This window comes from Amphiura filiformis, chromosome 3 (genome assembly GCF_039555335.1).
Source record: "Amphiura filiformis chromosome 3, Afil_fr2py, whole genome shotgun sequence".
NCBI classification, from domain to species: Eukaryota; Metazoa; Echinodermata; class Ophiuroidea; order Amphilepidida; family Amphiuridae; genus Amphiura; species Amphiura filiformis.
Genome location: NC_092630.1, coordinates 54,803,871 through 54,817,191, shown reverse-complemented (window position 1 = coordinate 54,817,191; position 13,321 = coordinate 54,803,871). Strand labels below are relative to the sequence as shown.

The 13,321-nt window shown below is 36.3% G+C and overlaps 2 protein-coding genes across 2 annotated transcripts; both read left to right on the top strand.

The window, feature by feature from the left end:
* Positions 1-2,787: 2,787 nt before the first annotated feature.
* Positions 2,788-7,044, top strand: LOC140148760 (uncharacterized). The gene is made up of 4 exons (XM_072170811.1): positions 2,788-2,897; positions 3,270-3,574; positions 4,066-4,113; positions 5,741-7,044. The coding sequence occupies exons 2-4, from the start codon at positions 3,283-3,285 to the stop codon at positions 5,881-5,883; spliced, it is 483 nt and encodes a 160-aa protein (XP_072026912.1). The 5' UTR covers positions 2,788-2,897; positions 3,270-3,282; the 3' UTR covers positions 5,884-7,044.
* A 3,486-nt stretch (positions 7,045-10,530) lies between these two features.
* On the top strand, positions 10,531-12,740 carry LOC140147720 (uncharacterized). Its single transcript, XM_072169479.1, has 3 exons — positions 10,531-10,852; positions 11,422-11,472; positions 12,066-12,740. The coding sequence occupies exons 1-3, from the start codon at positions 10,549-10,551 to the stop codon at positions 12,359-12,361; spliced, it is 651 nt and encodes a 216-aa protein (XP_072025580.1). The 5' UTR covers positions 10,531-10,548; the 3' UTR covers positions 12,362-12,740.
* Positions 12,741-13,321: the final 581 nt, after the last annotated feature.

The following is a 13,321-nucleotide window of genomic DNA, read 5'->3' as shown; positions in this document are numbered from 1 at the left end:
TCAAAAGCAGGTGAATTGTGGGATGGTGTTCAATAATGCTGAAACAGGGCTGGTGTTATGTCATTGTCTGAATATATTGATTTTTATGGATTTTCTTTGCCTTGTGTTAATACATATTGTGAATGAGAGGGATTTTTATGCGCAGCTGTCTTAGAAATGTTTATGGCTTGGTCTGGCAATCCCAATTGCCCTCACCTAGCAACTGTAAACAACATCTATGTAGGGTAAAAATTAATATACTAAAATCATTTTTAAAAGCACTTTTTAGGCACAAATTTTGCAAATTGAATATCTGAAGTGTTGAATACATTTATGTACTTCATCAATATGCAAAAATGTAAAACATGGACAAGTTGGATGGAATTCAAGAGTATGTATCCTTAAATGAAGCACTTTAAATCAGGTGGGCGATAAAGAAGTGTACATCGACAGCTAAAGCGTACTTTAAAGGCTTGAGGCCTGCACACACACATTTGGATACGAAAGAACAATGCCACTTTCTCAAATGGGACCCTTAGACATGACTTTCTATTCATCACTTATTAATAGTCACCTGCCAGGCGTGTTAATATGCTTTCATGTCAGTAAGCAATTTAATGGCAGAAGCCTTTTTGTTTAGTGATAAAATTGATCCCGATTAATTTATTGTAGTTCTTGAGATATGTGTCATTTTATAAGATGTTTTGTTTCGACACTATTACATTACAGGCATTTACATTGTTTGCATCATAACTCAAGAACCACAAGACCTACAAAAGTGTAACTGTAATATTTGAATTCTTCATCAAGCCCATTTCAAAATACTACAACAATTTTCGCCATAGGTTATTACTATTCGCAGGATACCATGATTCCACCAATTTATAGGAGGTAACTATTATAACTGACCTTAATTCCGATAACTCCACTAAGATAGAATAATAGAAAAACGGAATTATGGATAATTGCTTCAGATGAGGGAAATGGACGGTTTACTATCACTTTGAAAAAGAAACCAGAAAAATGAAATGCTTTACTGTCTCACGACGACGATTATTGTTATGATCATTTTACTGAAAAGACCGCATCATGCAGTTATTGTTAACTACATGTATGCACACGACACAGGGGCACTCACAATAGGCAATTGAACCCTACTGGTAGCGCTGTGTTGTAGCTATAGGAGATGAACTAGTTAGCGTCATATATGAAAAAGTATAAAAGCTATAATTTTAGTACTTTCTCTATGTTTCAATTACTTATTCTTTTTACAATATCTGAATTTTCAACCCGGTACAAGCTTTAATAACGGGGGACCATACATTTGTATGAGAAAGAAATATACCATCTATATCCAAACTCCCGTGTCCACATTTTGCTTCACCGGGCCGCCCTGGCTTGGTCGGATTTGCAAGAGGGGTGTCACGAAACTGTAACACACAAATCTAGTATTTTCTGTCAATCAAGTATGGTTTATTCTCTACATGTCAATCTTTAAATCATTAGCATAGTCTTTATAATAACGGTGGACCGCCTTGATGAGTAAATGACAGCAAACCAGTGAAAAATACCCCATAACTCAGTCAGTGGAGCTCCGCCCGTACATGTCAATAGTGTCATTATCGATTGGATTAGTCGACCGTAGCGGACAATACGATCGCTCATTGGATTAATATTATCACGTGGTAATAAATTTGCGGTGGACAATTGATTACTATAATGGTTTAGTACTGCACATCTCGGTTTAATCTTCACTAAGCGGGTTTATGGCTGGAAAGGTCACGGTGAATTTGCCGTGGACATAAGTGCACTATGGCCGATATGAAAAAAAAGCAGTAAGGTCAACGGGAGTCGTTTTTCCCATTTATATAACGTACCAAACTTTGGTATTATTGAAATGACAGCAGCATATTTGACATAGTTGATGCCCTAATCAAATACATGTAGCTAATTTCTCTACTTAAGTAGAAAAATCACAGATTCGTGTAAAATGTCTTCTATTATCTTTAATATGCGGCTTGGAACAATTTATATACAACTTTATTGTGATTTCATGTATATAAGAATTGCACACAAATTATGCACATACATACATACATACATAAAAATTCAAAGAACAGACCTTCCAGAATAGGTAGTCGTTACTCTGAGTTTCATGCCTAAAAGGCAATCGTCAGACGACACGATGAAATGCATTGGGTGGACTACCATCTCTTAGGAATGTAAAAGAATATACATTCCATGGTGTCAACACAGCCAAAGCAAGTCTATCCCAGAGTCAGTCTGTCTATCAGAGATAGTCAGAAAGTGCTCAACTGCGAAAACAGGAGCGTAATAACAACATTTTACTCATAGTTAGACTATCTTTTGAATAAAGTGCTCAATCCCAAAAGGGATTTTTATACGCTCTCCCTTTTGGGATTGAGCACTTTATTCAAAAGATAGTCTAACTATGAGTAAAATGTTGTTACATACATACATGTATGTTTGCAATCGGTCGCGAACTTGCTAACAGGAATGTTCTGTGATTTTGCATGAGACATTGTTGATTACGAGTTTTTTACTTTGAAATTTTTAGATAAATTATGTAATTGCCCTGTTATTTTAATTTAAGGAATACAATGCAACAAACAAAGATTGACTCGCGGATTGACTCATGTTTAATATCAAGCTAATGTACATATTTATGTTTACTAGACACGGTTAATGAACATAAAAACGAAAGTAACCTTTTCCCTCTATTTATGTTCGATGAACCCCAAATTCTATACATATTGTATTCGTAGAAATATTCCGTCACACCTTCAGCTTGTTAATAAACAGTTATACACAGGTTTCATGTATGTACACACTGTCGGAAGCCACAAGGAAGTAGTTTTCCACCAGTTTCACCCAGAGTTTCACCATACATTTATATTGTAAGTTCCTAATAACTTTAAATTTAACGTTTTTAGCAACATCTGAAAAAATATTTAGATATTCTCTGTCAGGTTTGTGTATTTAATTTTGTCTTTGCATGCAGCTTAAGACGTGTTTGTATAAATGGGGTTGTGGGTGGACATTTTGATATCAGGGTATTCACTATAATAGTTTTTTCTGGCATGATAGGCATATTATGATATATCGTTTATATACTTTATAAGTAAGGAATATGCTTAAGTTTATTGATCTTGTGGCTAGGCTATGGCTAAGATCCAAAATTGACTAAATATCATGTAAGTGTACACATTAGACTTATAATTGTTGTACTTAGATATTTGAGGGTATTTTGATTTATACTTTCTTCATAGGTTTTAAAGCAACATGACTGTAGATTTGAAAAAGGCAAAGGCAATCCTGCAGGAAGCGTTGATTGTCTTAACTGATAACCTGACTCCTACGAATGTGCTTCGGCAAATGAAAGGCAAGAATGCCCTGACCGCTGATGAAGTCATTAAAATTAACAAAGGCGATACCGACACAGAGAAGGTAGAGAAGCTAATTGACACATTGGCACGAAAACCTTTAACATCTTATCAATGGTTTCTGGAGATCCTGAAGGAGGACCGATACGACCTTTACGAGGAAGTTAAGAAAATAGAGGCAAAGCATACTGGTAAGCATACAATTTAGATATTACTTTCATTCAATTATTGCTGAAAAAATAAAACTAGTGATAAATATGTGTTTATAGTGTGTAGAAACAAATTCAAAGTATAGACCTCTGGCAAGGCAACCGGCAAGGTCTATACTTTGAATTTGTTTCTATAGCTCACCTGTAATGGGTTTGAGCACTCTTAATTCCAAAGTTAGTCACTTGTAAAGTAAACTTGTTTATAGTGTGTATGTACATTACATGCAATATCATGAATGTGTCATGCATAATCCTCTCCAGCAGCTTCTATAATGTCATATCATATAGGCCTAATCAATGTGTAATGTTTTGTGCTCATAAAATTATTCTGTTTCTGGGTAACATAAACTGGAAACTGAATTAAAAAACTATGCAGTGAAAACTGCTCCAAGAAACAAACAAACTCTCAGATTTCATGTATTGTAATTAAAAATTGCACATTTTGGATCTTTCACATTTCTTACCCGATACAGACAACACCAAGCCACCTCCAGTACCAAGCCCACCAGGACATGGATCTGGTAGGTCTTTGATTCACTATGATTTACCTTGATTTTAATCATTAATAGCTAGATGAAAATAAATGATGAAATTCTTCAGGATTGCCGTGTATGACTTGCCCAAACTAAAGTAAGATCAGTTGGTATAACCCCCTGCAATTCCGTCTAACATCTAAAACTGCATCATGTTTAAAATCTTCTTATACATCTACAAGTCACTGATCACCTATCTATCATGTCTATAGGGTTTACGCTCAGAGTATATCCCACTTAGAAATAGTTTCAATAAGCGTAACCATTGTAACATAAACCTCATCTGTACTATATAGTTGCTGTGAATTTGTTTGATAAAAAGGGTGTTTCCCAGCAAACACAAAAACGTTTTAAAGACGTTTTAAATAAGTTATATCTTGGCTTTTGGTTTAGGTAAAAACGTTTTAATAACATTAAAATGTCGGGTTATATAAAGGTCATGATAACGTTTTAAAACGTTTTGTATGAAAAACACACTACAACAATATTTTTAAATGTTTTCAAAACATGTTATTGTAAACTATTTTTGCAAACATTTTTGCCAAATATTGTGTCAATACTTAAATAACATTATGTTAAAATATTTGAATCCAGCAAACACAGAAATGTTCTTAAAATGTTTTTTTTCAACACCTTTTAATAACATTTAAATGTCGGGTTATATAAAGGTCATGAAAACGTTTTTAAAACGTTATTGAAAATATTTTGGGCAAGCATTTTTCGCAAAATATTTTTCAACCCCAAAATAACATTCTGTTTAGAATGTTTTGTATAAAGTTTTCAGGAATGTTTTCAGAATGTTATTAAAACGTTTTTATACCCTTTATATAACCCGACATTTAAACGTTTTCTGTAAAACATTTTTTTTTTTTGAGCAGTAGATTATCAAAAATGTTTTTTAAGGTTATGAAAACGTTTTATACTCTTAATATACCCTTTATATAACCCGACATTTAAACGTTTTCTAAAACCTTTTATAACCTTTTGCGAATGATGTCGAAAACGTTTTGTGTTTGCTGGGTTATCGGGCTAAATGCAGACTAAAGGCAGATACCAGTACACATGGCCATTCTGGTCGATTTCCTCCCGGTAGATGTAGCATTATCGTTATATTTTTCTTGTGTTAACATTTTTAGGGAGACCGTCCGCTAGGAAATTTTAGAATTGGGGACGTGTATCCTCCGGTGATAGTGAATACGGTAGTGGTTTTCGGTAATATCAAAGTAAATGTTTACTTAACTATTTTTACTCTTGTTTTCATAACAAAGGAGGCACCCTTCTACCCTATAGTCTCCCATTATTTTTGCCTTTTCAGATTCTCAGTTTCAAATTTGCCTTTGGCCCCATTGACCAGAACGTGTCACATCTGTATTTATTATAGCATATTAAAAAATGAGTTTCAATGATGTACATTTTCAAATTAAACTTTGATTATTTGCGCCTTACACTTGCAAAAATAGCGTAAAACGTAAATTGATTTATTAAAGGTATTATTCTGAACATATCTATGATTGATCGGCACAGTTTCATACCACATCAGTTTATGTAGATTCTGTATTTTGTAAAATTAGTCCCTTTCTTTTTGATATTTATTACATTTTGAACCTTTTTGCAGGTATGGTGCAAGTAACCGACAAAGACATATCTACGGTGACGGGTAAAGTAGGTCTGACGCGAGACAAATTCAAAAAAGATGTACAAAGAGCTTGGTTTATCAGCCGGTGCCATAGAGAATGCCGAGAGGACCGCCGACACTAACGACGTCCAACTACAGGCAGATAAAGTATTGGAGGATTGGCGATCGGCAAACGGAAAAAATGCTACCAGAAGAGCGATCATTGATGCCTTAAAAGAATGTGGTTTCAATTCTGAAGCCCAAAAATTAGCAGAAGAATGGGGACTTAGTGCCTAAATATTCATCCTCTTTATGCTTTACTCCGTATAAAGCATATGTCGCGTAACAGTGAGGAGGGCGTGGGTGAGGGTGTTAGGACCTTCGCTCTGTATGAAATGGTAAAATCACAGGAATGACTGCGAATGACTGCAGTTTTCAAACAATTGGATCATCATGATCATAAGTGAGATTATCGCTATAGGCGGTTAAAATGAGGTTTATTAGAGAAAACTTCTTGAGATTTTGATATATATGTTAAGGTTACAATAAGCTTAGAAATTACACAAAATTCGTTTTTGTAGATCTGGGCTATTATCATTATTATGGACAGTCGTAGTATATTTTTACCAGCTATTCTTCTCTCTAGCGAACTTATGGTAGTTAGGCTTGTAGTGTATGTAGCTATGACTTAAGGTAGTTCATGGTCTTAATCTAAATTGTTTATTTCTTTGTAAAACCCCTTTTGATATAATGCGCTCTGTAAATGTTTTGTATTACTATCATTAAATTTTGTCAATCATAGGCCTACAGCCTTCCATACAAAGGCTCGGTTCAAATTTGTCGTAATGCATAACAATGGCTAATCCAAAAATGTTCGTAAATATCTATTGTCCAGTCACAGGGATATAAGGTAAGATTGACAGGTATTAACATACCAAAAAACCAAAAAAAAAACCACCGGCCAGGCGTTTTGGTTAATGCGGCCTATACACGATCAATTTGATTGATCAATATAAAAGACCCTAGATTGATCGTGTATGGGCCCCATTAGTTACCGCATCTTTTAGTCTTCTTTTGTTTGAGCTACAAAAAGTGATCAGTACCAAAGAAGATTATCACCACATCACCACAATTGCAAAACACCCTAAAACTGGTTCCTGATGCATGCAAGTTCCCATTGAGCATGTACATGAAGGAGGGCTATCGAACACTAAATGAACGCTAAGTCGAGTACTTGAAACTAATGGATGTTTACAAAGAGATGGAATAAATTACAGATTTACATGAAAGAACTAATTACGAAACACGAATCACACATTTGAATTGAGCCTCAGTACCGATTGGACATGAACAGAAGTCAGCACGGAATTATCTATTGTTTAAATACTTTTGATTATGCACAAATGGAGGATTAAAAAAACCTTTCAAGTTTTAAATTTTGTGTTGTTAATTTTAGTTAATATTAATTTAATATATAAACCAGGCGCGGCACTAAGTTGTACTGTATAGGCCCCTACTCAATTTGGATATAAACAGGTCACATGGGATTGATGCGTGTCAATAAAATACAATTCTTAATACTGGTGTCCCGGACTGGTGTCTTCTGACTAAACTGCTCAAAAAGTATTATTACAATTGAAAAAGTCGCCATGATCAAATTAACTCGCTGCGCTGAATGCAACATTTTATGCTGCGAATTTTGACTCCTCATTTGTTTCTCGGCGATCTCGTTGAGAGTACACCTATCTCAATTGTAAAGGGTCGGATTTCAAAAGTTGCAGAATCATAAAGGACATTCCTTGCCGATTGTCATCTATACCGGAAGTGTCCGGTACTCAAGGTTATTTGCATCACAACCCAGCTGAAGACTGAAGGTTTCAGTCGCAACTTACAGGTTCGTCCATCAACAATAGGTATGTCTGGTTAACAAGATTAAATTAAATCTTAAAAGGGCATTTCGTGATCCACATCCTCATCCCCCACTTTTCTCAAAAAAAGTTGAGATTTTTATATCACTGGAAACCTCTGGCTACATAATGTTTATGTACAAAATATTTCTTGCAGATCAATTCGTTTAGCAAAGATATCGTGAAATTTGAATTTCGTTCTGGTGCACCAGAACGAAATTACAACAGCTTACAACGTATTGTCTATGGAGCAGTGTAATACACATAATCATGCATAACTCGCAAACGCAATATCGGAATCAACTGAAATTTTGGGAATATGCTTTTTTCGTGGATATGTACTGAAAAATGTCATAAAAAGAGGATGTTAGGATCACGAAATACTCCTTTAATTGGTATCTTACTTCCCTTGCTGATGGTGATTCTCCCTGCAAGCGTTTTTTTAAATATATTTGAATTCATCATCTAGCGTCATTCCTATTTTCATATTTGGGGACAAAAAGTCTATTAAAGACTAAGATTTTAGAGAAACTTATTCTTAAACATAATTCTATCCCACCTAATGGAATACAATCTGCTCACTGAGAGGTAATTTGGATTCCTTCCAAATACATCTACCACAGATGCCCTCCTTACAGCCATCTAGACTGGCACAATGCCATTGAAGCCAGCGAAGATTTTGTGGTTGCCCTTTTTGATCAGGCAAAAGCCTTCGACAAAATACCACACAGACCTTGTTTAAAATAACAAAGGGCTTTTGGCATATCTGGTCAATTACTGTCATCGGTAGATTCCTCAGGGCTCTATATCCTGGCCCCTTCTTTTCTGTTTTTTAAATCAACAACATATCTCTCACGTCCTTTGCAGGAAGCAAATTAGTTTTATTTGCTGACGACACTACCCTGTATAAACCAATGATAATATAAACAACAATCAATTGGGGTTGATTTTCCAAATGACATCAACATAATATCTGTTTGGTTTTCTAGAACTTCCTTCAAGCTAAGCCATGATCATATTTACCAACAACAATACATATCCGGACCTTCTATTACATCTCAACAACCCACATATCAATATAATTACTGACATCATCTTCCAAATTATCCTGGAATATTCACATTGATGTCATTTTGTAAACGGATGATTGGCCTGATTCATCGGAATTTCCACCTAGCTCCAAAATACCTTCGTCACTTCGTCGCACCCTATACACTTCCTTGGTCCGCCCAGCTCTTGAATATAGTAGCTCAACCTGGCACCCACTTTCCATGCTCACCAAAACCCTATCAAACCGCCTACAGTCTGTTCCAATGTTTGCCTGTCGGGTCATATTGTAATCTTGGGACCTGGATCATGACAGCCTTCTTCCCCAAACTAACCTCCCCTCTCTTGAGGTCCGTCGGGACTCCTCCTACCATGTTTTTAAAATTGTTGCCGGCCTTACACTTTGTCAAAGAAGTTTCTTCCATCTATTACCCAAGTAGTGGAATGAGCTACATCAAAATGTTGTCTCTGGTTTCACAATATCTACCTTCAAGGCCGCAGTTAAAGCGCTCCAATGTTGTTGCTTCCATTCCCTTATTGTTGATCTTGTTTCTGCTTTTTAGTTTATTTTTTGTATCCTTTATATATGTTGGTTTTCCCTTTAATTTATTGCTCTTTGAGCATTATTGGGTATTGCCTGTGAAATGTAATAACATCGCTCATTTGTGGCAAGATTGAGTTGGTAATCATGGTAATTTATTGTGAAAATACAGGTAAATGAACACATTTAACAATAAAAGGAAACAAAATGCTTCTCCTGTAAAATGACTAAAATGCAGATACGACCTTCTTGCTCGAAGTTGGTGTTACGGCCCCTCCTGTCGAGTCTTGTTGTCACTTCCATTTTCCGTTCACAAGAATATCATTTCAAATGTTAGAAGTCTGTTTTCATCATCCCGTTTCAACGTCCACGATTCAGCATCGTACATCAAGTATAGATATCACAAGTATTTGATAGTTCGATCTTTAATAGTGCTATTATATTGTCTTTTGACTTAGTCGACCCAATAGTTTTCTCAAAGCGTAATTTGACATCTTCAAGGCAAGATCCGAATCACCTTCCCTCCTATGTATGTGAATTCTTTAGCCTGTGCTACTGGTGTCCCATTGATTATTTTATTATCATTTTTATCGTTAATAATATTTAGTGAGAAAAATGTTGTATGTCTGTGGCAGGTTTGTGTTTCTCTGCAGCGTAAGAATCTCTATTTCAAATGATGTTGTAGATGGGAAATTGGCTATTCCAGAAAATAAGTGCACACCCCCTCTAGAGGAGTAAATTTTTAATCAAAGAAATGTCCGGATTTCCAAGTCTACTTCCTGAAAACGAATAGAATTCCATTTGCCAATATCACTTAAAAAAGCTTGGAAATCCAATTAAATGAAGGAAAAGTCACGGAAATGAGCTCTTAAATTGAGGATTTCTGATTTTGAACTATTTTTCTGCCGGAAAATCCGAACTCCTCTATAGGGGGTGTGCATCTATTTTCTGGAATATCCCAATTAGGATCTCTGAGTATTCACTCCATGATTTCTATAGTGTCTGCAACGTTAGGTCTATAACTTATCAAATGATAATATATAAATCGTCAGTGGTATAACCGGGGGAGGGGGGGGGGGTTAGGTGGGGTATTGGAACCCGATCGCTTGTATTATGCTTCAATAGAGGATCGGTATTTTGATTAACATGTGGCTCTCCTTGTGACAGATTTTACCCAGGATGCAAAACTTCCGAAATACACCGTGTGTACACATATATTTTATTTGTATTGCGTTTAATCGGAAATAATAAATGTTTTAAAATAGAATCACCGTTTGATTTATAAATGCCCTAGGTTTACAAACAGAAGCAACATGGCTGTAGATTTGAACGGTGCAAAGCAAACCTTGCAGGACGCTTTGATTGTCTTAACTGACAACTTGAGTCCTGCGAGTTTGCTTCGGAAAATGAAAGGCAAAAATGCCCTGACCTCTGATGAAGTCACTAGAATTAACACAGGAGTCACAGACACAGAGAGGGTAGAGAAGCTAATTGAAACATTGAAGCGAAAACCATTAATATCGTATCACGCGTTCATGGAGCTCCTGAGCCAGGAACGACACGACCTTTATGAGGAAGTTATAAAAATAGAAGCAACGCATACTGCGGGTATTCCGGGTAAGCTTAAAATTAAGGTTTTCACATAATAATTATTTTCATCTAATTTTTTTGCTGAAAACATTAGAGATAACTATTTTCAATAAGCACATGTGTGCAAATATACGCAATGTGTTATGCACAATCCTTGCCAGGAGCTTCTGCCATGTCATGTAATTAATGTGTATTAAAAGGGTTCAAAAATGTATCTCACCCTAAAATTATAAAATATTTCTTTGAATATCTTGGCATACGTTCGTTGATTTGAAAAATTTGAAAACCTGTGAATAGAGGAATCTTTTTGATACCCTCCTAAAGTTCTCCCTTTTCAAAAACCATTTTGCTTTGGTCAAAAATAATCACATTTTCCAAAATGAATGTCAAATTATACAAAGAAATGTTTTGTAATTTTAGGGGGGGGGGTATTTCTTTTGAACCCTGTATTTTGTGCCATGACTGGAAACAGGATTAAAAATTTATGCAGTGATAAGTGCTTCATGATACAGCTCTCGAATTTCATGTATTGCTAATAGAAACTGTACATTTTAGATCTTGATCTGTTTCTTAATTCCATTTCTGACATGTTTCAGGCAATACCAAGCCATCTACACATGCACAAGGCTCACTAGGACAGGAATCTGGTAGGTCTTTGCCATTAGCTTTGATGATTTCAATAATAGCTAGATGAAAATTAATGATGGCATCCTTCAGAATTGTTGTGTATGACCAAATGTAGATCAGCTGGTATATTTTTCACTTCACTGGCTACCCAACGAACACCGCATTATGTTCAACATCTTCTTATACATCTACAAGTCACTGATCATCTATCTATTCCACTTAGACTGGGTTTACGCTCAGATTATCTCCCACTGTAGATAATTTCAACAAGCGTATACGGACCTGAATATTACTGTGTATTTGGTTGACAAGATGGTGTTTATTGAGCTAAAAAGACATGCACAGGGCAATTTAGGTCGATTACTTCCCGATCCGGTAGATGCAGCATTTGTCATGTTTCTGGCGGGGAATTTTTAGGTGCAACTGTCACTCTGTAGAAAAAATTAGAGGTCCCTTCCGCGCTATAGTGAAAGGTGGTTTAAAACAACCTAAACTTTTAACTCATAAGGTAAAAGGTTTACTAACTTTGCCCATATTTTCGAAACAAATTAGGCACGCCTATAGTCTCCTCCGCCGCCGGTATGACATTACTTTTGCTTTGTACTTTTTGTAGGTATGGAGCAAGTAAGCGACAAAGACATATCTAAGGTGACAAGTAAGGTGGGTCTGACGCGAGACCAGTTTAAAAAAATGTACAGAGAGCTTGGTATAACGGCCTGTAACATAGAGAATGCCGAAAGGACAGCCGACACTAACGATGTCCAACTGCAGGCAGCTAAAGTGTTGGAGGATTGGCGATCTGCGAATGGAAAAGATGCAAGCAGAAGGGCAATCATTGGTGCTTTAAAAGAATGTGGGTTCAATAATGCAGTCGAAAAATTATCAACAGTATGGGGACTCAGTGCCTAAATATTCATATAGCCTATCCTCTATAGTCATAGTATTGCTTGACTCCGGATAAAGCCTATAGACGAATCCAACGAGCCAAGCGATGGTCAGAATGTAACCAGCCATTACTGGGTCCCCGGCGCACCAAACTGGTGATGTGACTGCCCAATTGGGTGGATTAAAGCCGCTTAAAAATCGATGTTATATTGTATTGTGTTGTAAACTTTCATCATTCTTTTGTCTACGTGTAACACGGGTGAGGGAATGCAATTTAAAATTCCGCCAAAGACGCATCATTTCACATTTCTGGTGGGATAGATTCAGCGGGGACCCAGCTATGGCTGCCATTGAGGTGTAGGAATGCGTGAAATTGGATTCGTCTATATGTATGACCAGACACGTAACGCGTAACGAGGAGGGTGGGTGGGTGGGTGGGTACGACGCACAAACCCAAATCGACAAAAGGTCAATGCACGATCTTATAATGAGGTGTAGGTCTGGCATATCATATTATACTTTCGAAGATATAATACATTCGTCAATGTACAAAGGCTCAGTTAAAATTTATCTCAATAAATAACAATCAATGGCTCATCCGAAAATGTTCGTAAGTATCTATGAGCAATACCACTACCAGGTTTGATTGACAGGCCGATTGATTAAAGATACCAAAGCACAATGGGCGTTTTTGGTTTCGTACCGCGAACAGTCTTCTATTGTTTCGAAAGGTGAGCAGCTACTAGCTTATCAGATACAGAAATCCCAGAGAGATTTGGAACTCTCAGACAAATGAAAAATCGTAGTAAATTTTTTTGTAAACCGTCGTAATTCCACTAATACATTTACATAAGAACTTTACTCGTACAACTGTCAACATGGTCAACAGTTATTCTGACGCTACCTGTCAGGTACTATATTTTAGAACTCGGCATATCGATTAAAATGTTGATGATGGTTAACCAATACCAGTATGTGTACAAT

Excerpts from the sequence above, each read along its gene's own strand:
- LOC140147720 (XM_072169479.1), top strand. The coding sequence starts at position 10,549 with ATGGCTGTAGATTTGAACGGTGCAAAGCAAACCTTGCAGGACGCTTTG. Across the intron at positions 10,853-11,421 it reads GCATACTGCGGGTATTCCGG|GCAATACCAAGCCATCTACA; the intron begins GTAAGCTTAAAA and ends GACATGTTTCAG. Across the intron at positions 11,473-12,065 it reads CTCACTAGGACAGGAATCTG|GTATGGAGCAAGTAAGCGAC; the intron begins GTAGGTCTTTGC and ends TACTTTTTGTAG.
- LOC140148760 (XM_072170811.1), top strand. The coding sequence starts at position 3,283 with ATGACTGTAGATTTGAAAAAGGCAAAGGCAATCCTGCAGGAAGCGTTG. Across the intron at positions 3,575-4,065 it reads AATAGAGGCAAAGCATACTG|ACAACACCAAGCCACCTCCA; the intron begins GTAAGCATACAA and ends TACCCGATACAG. Across the intron at positions 4,114-5,740 it reads CCCACCAGGACATGGATCTG|GTATGGTGCAAGTAACCGAC; the intron begins GTAGGTCTTTGA and ends ACCTTTTTGCAG.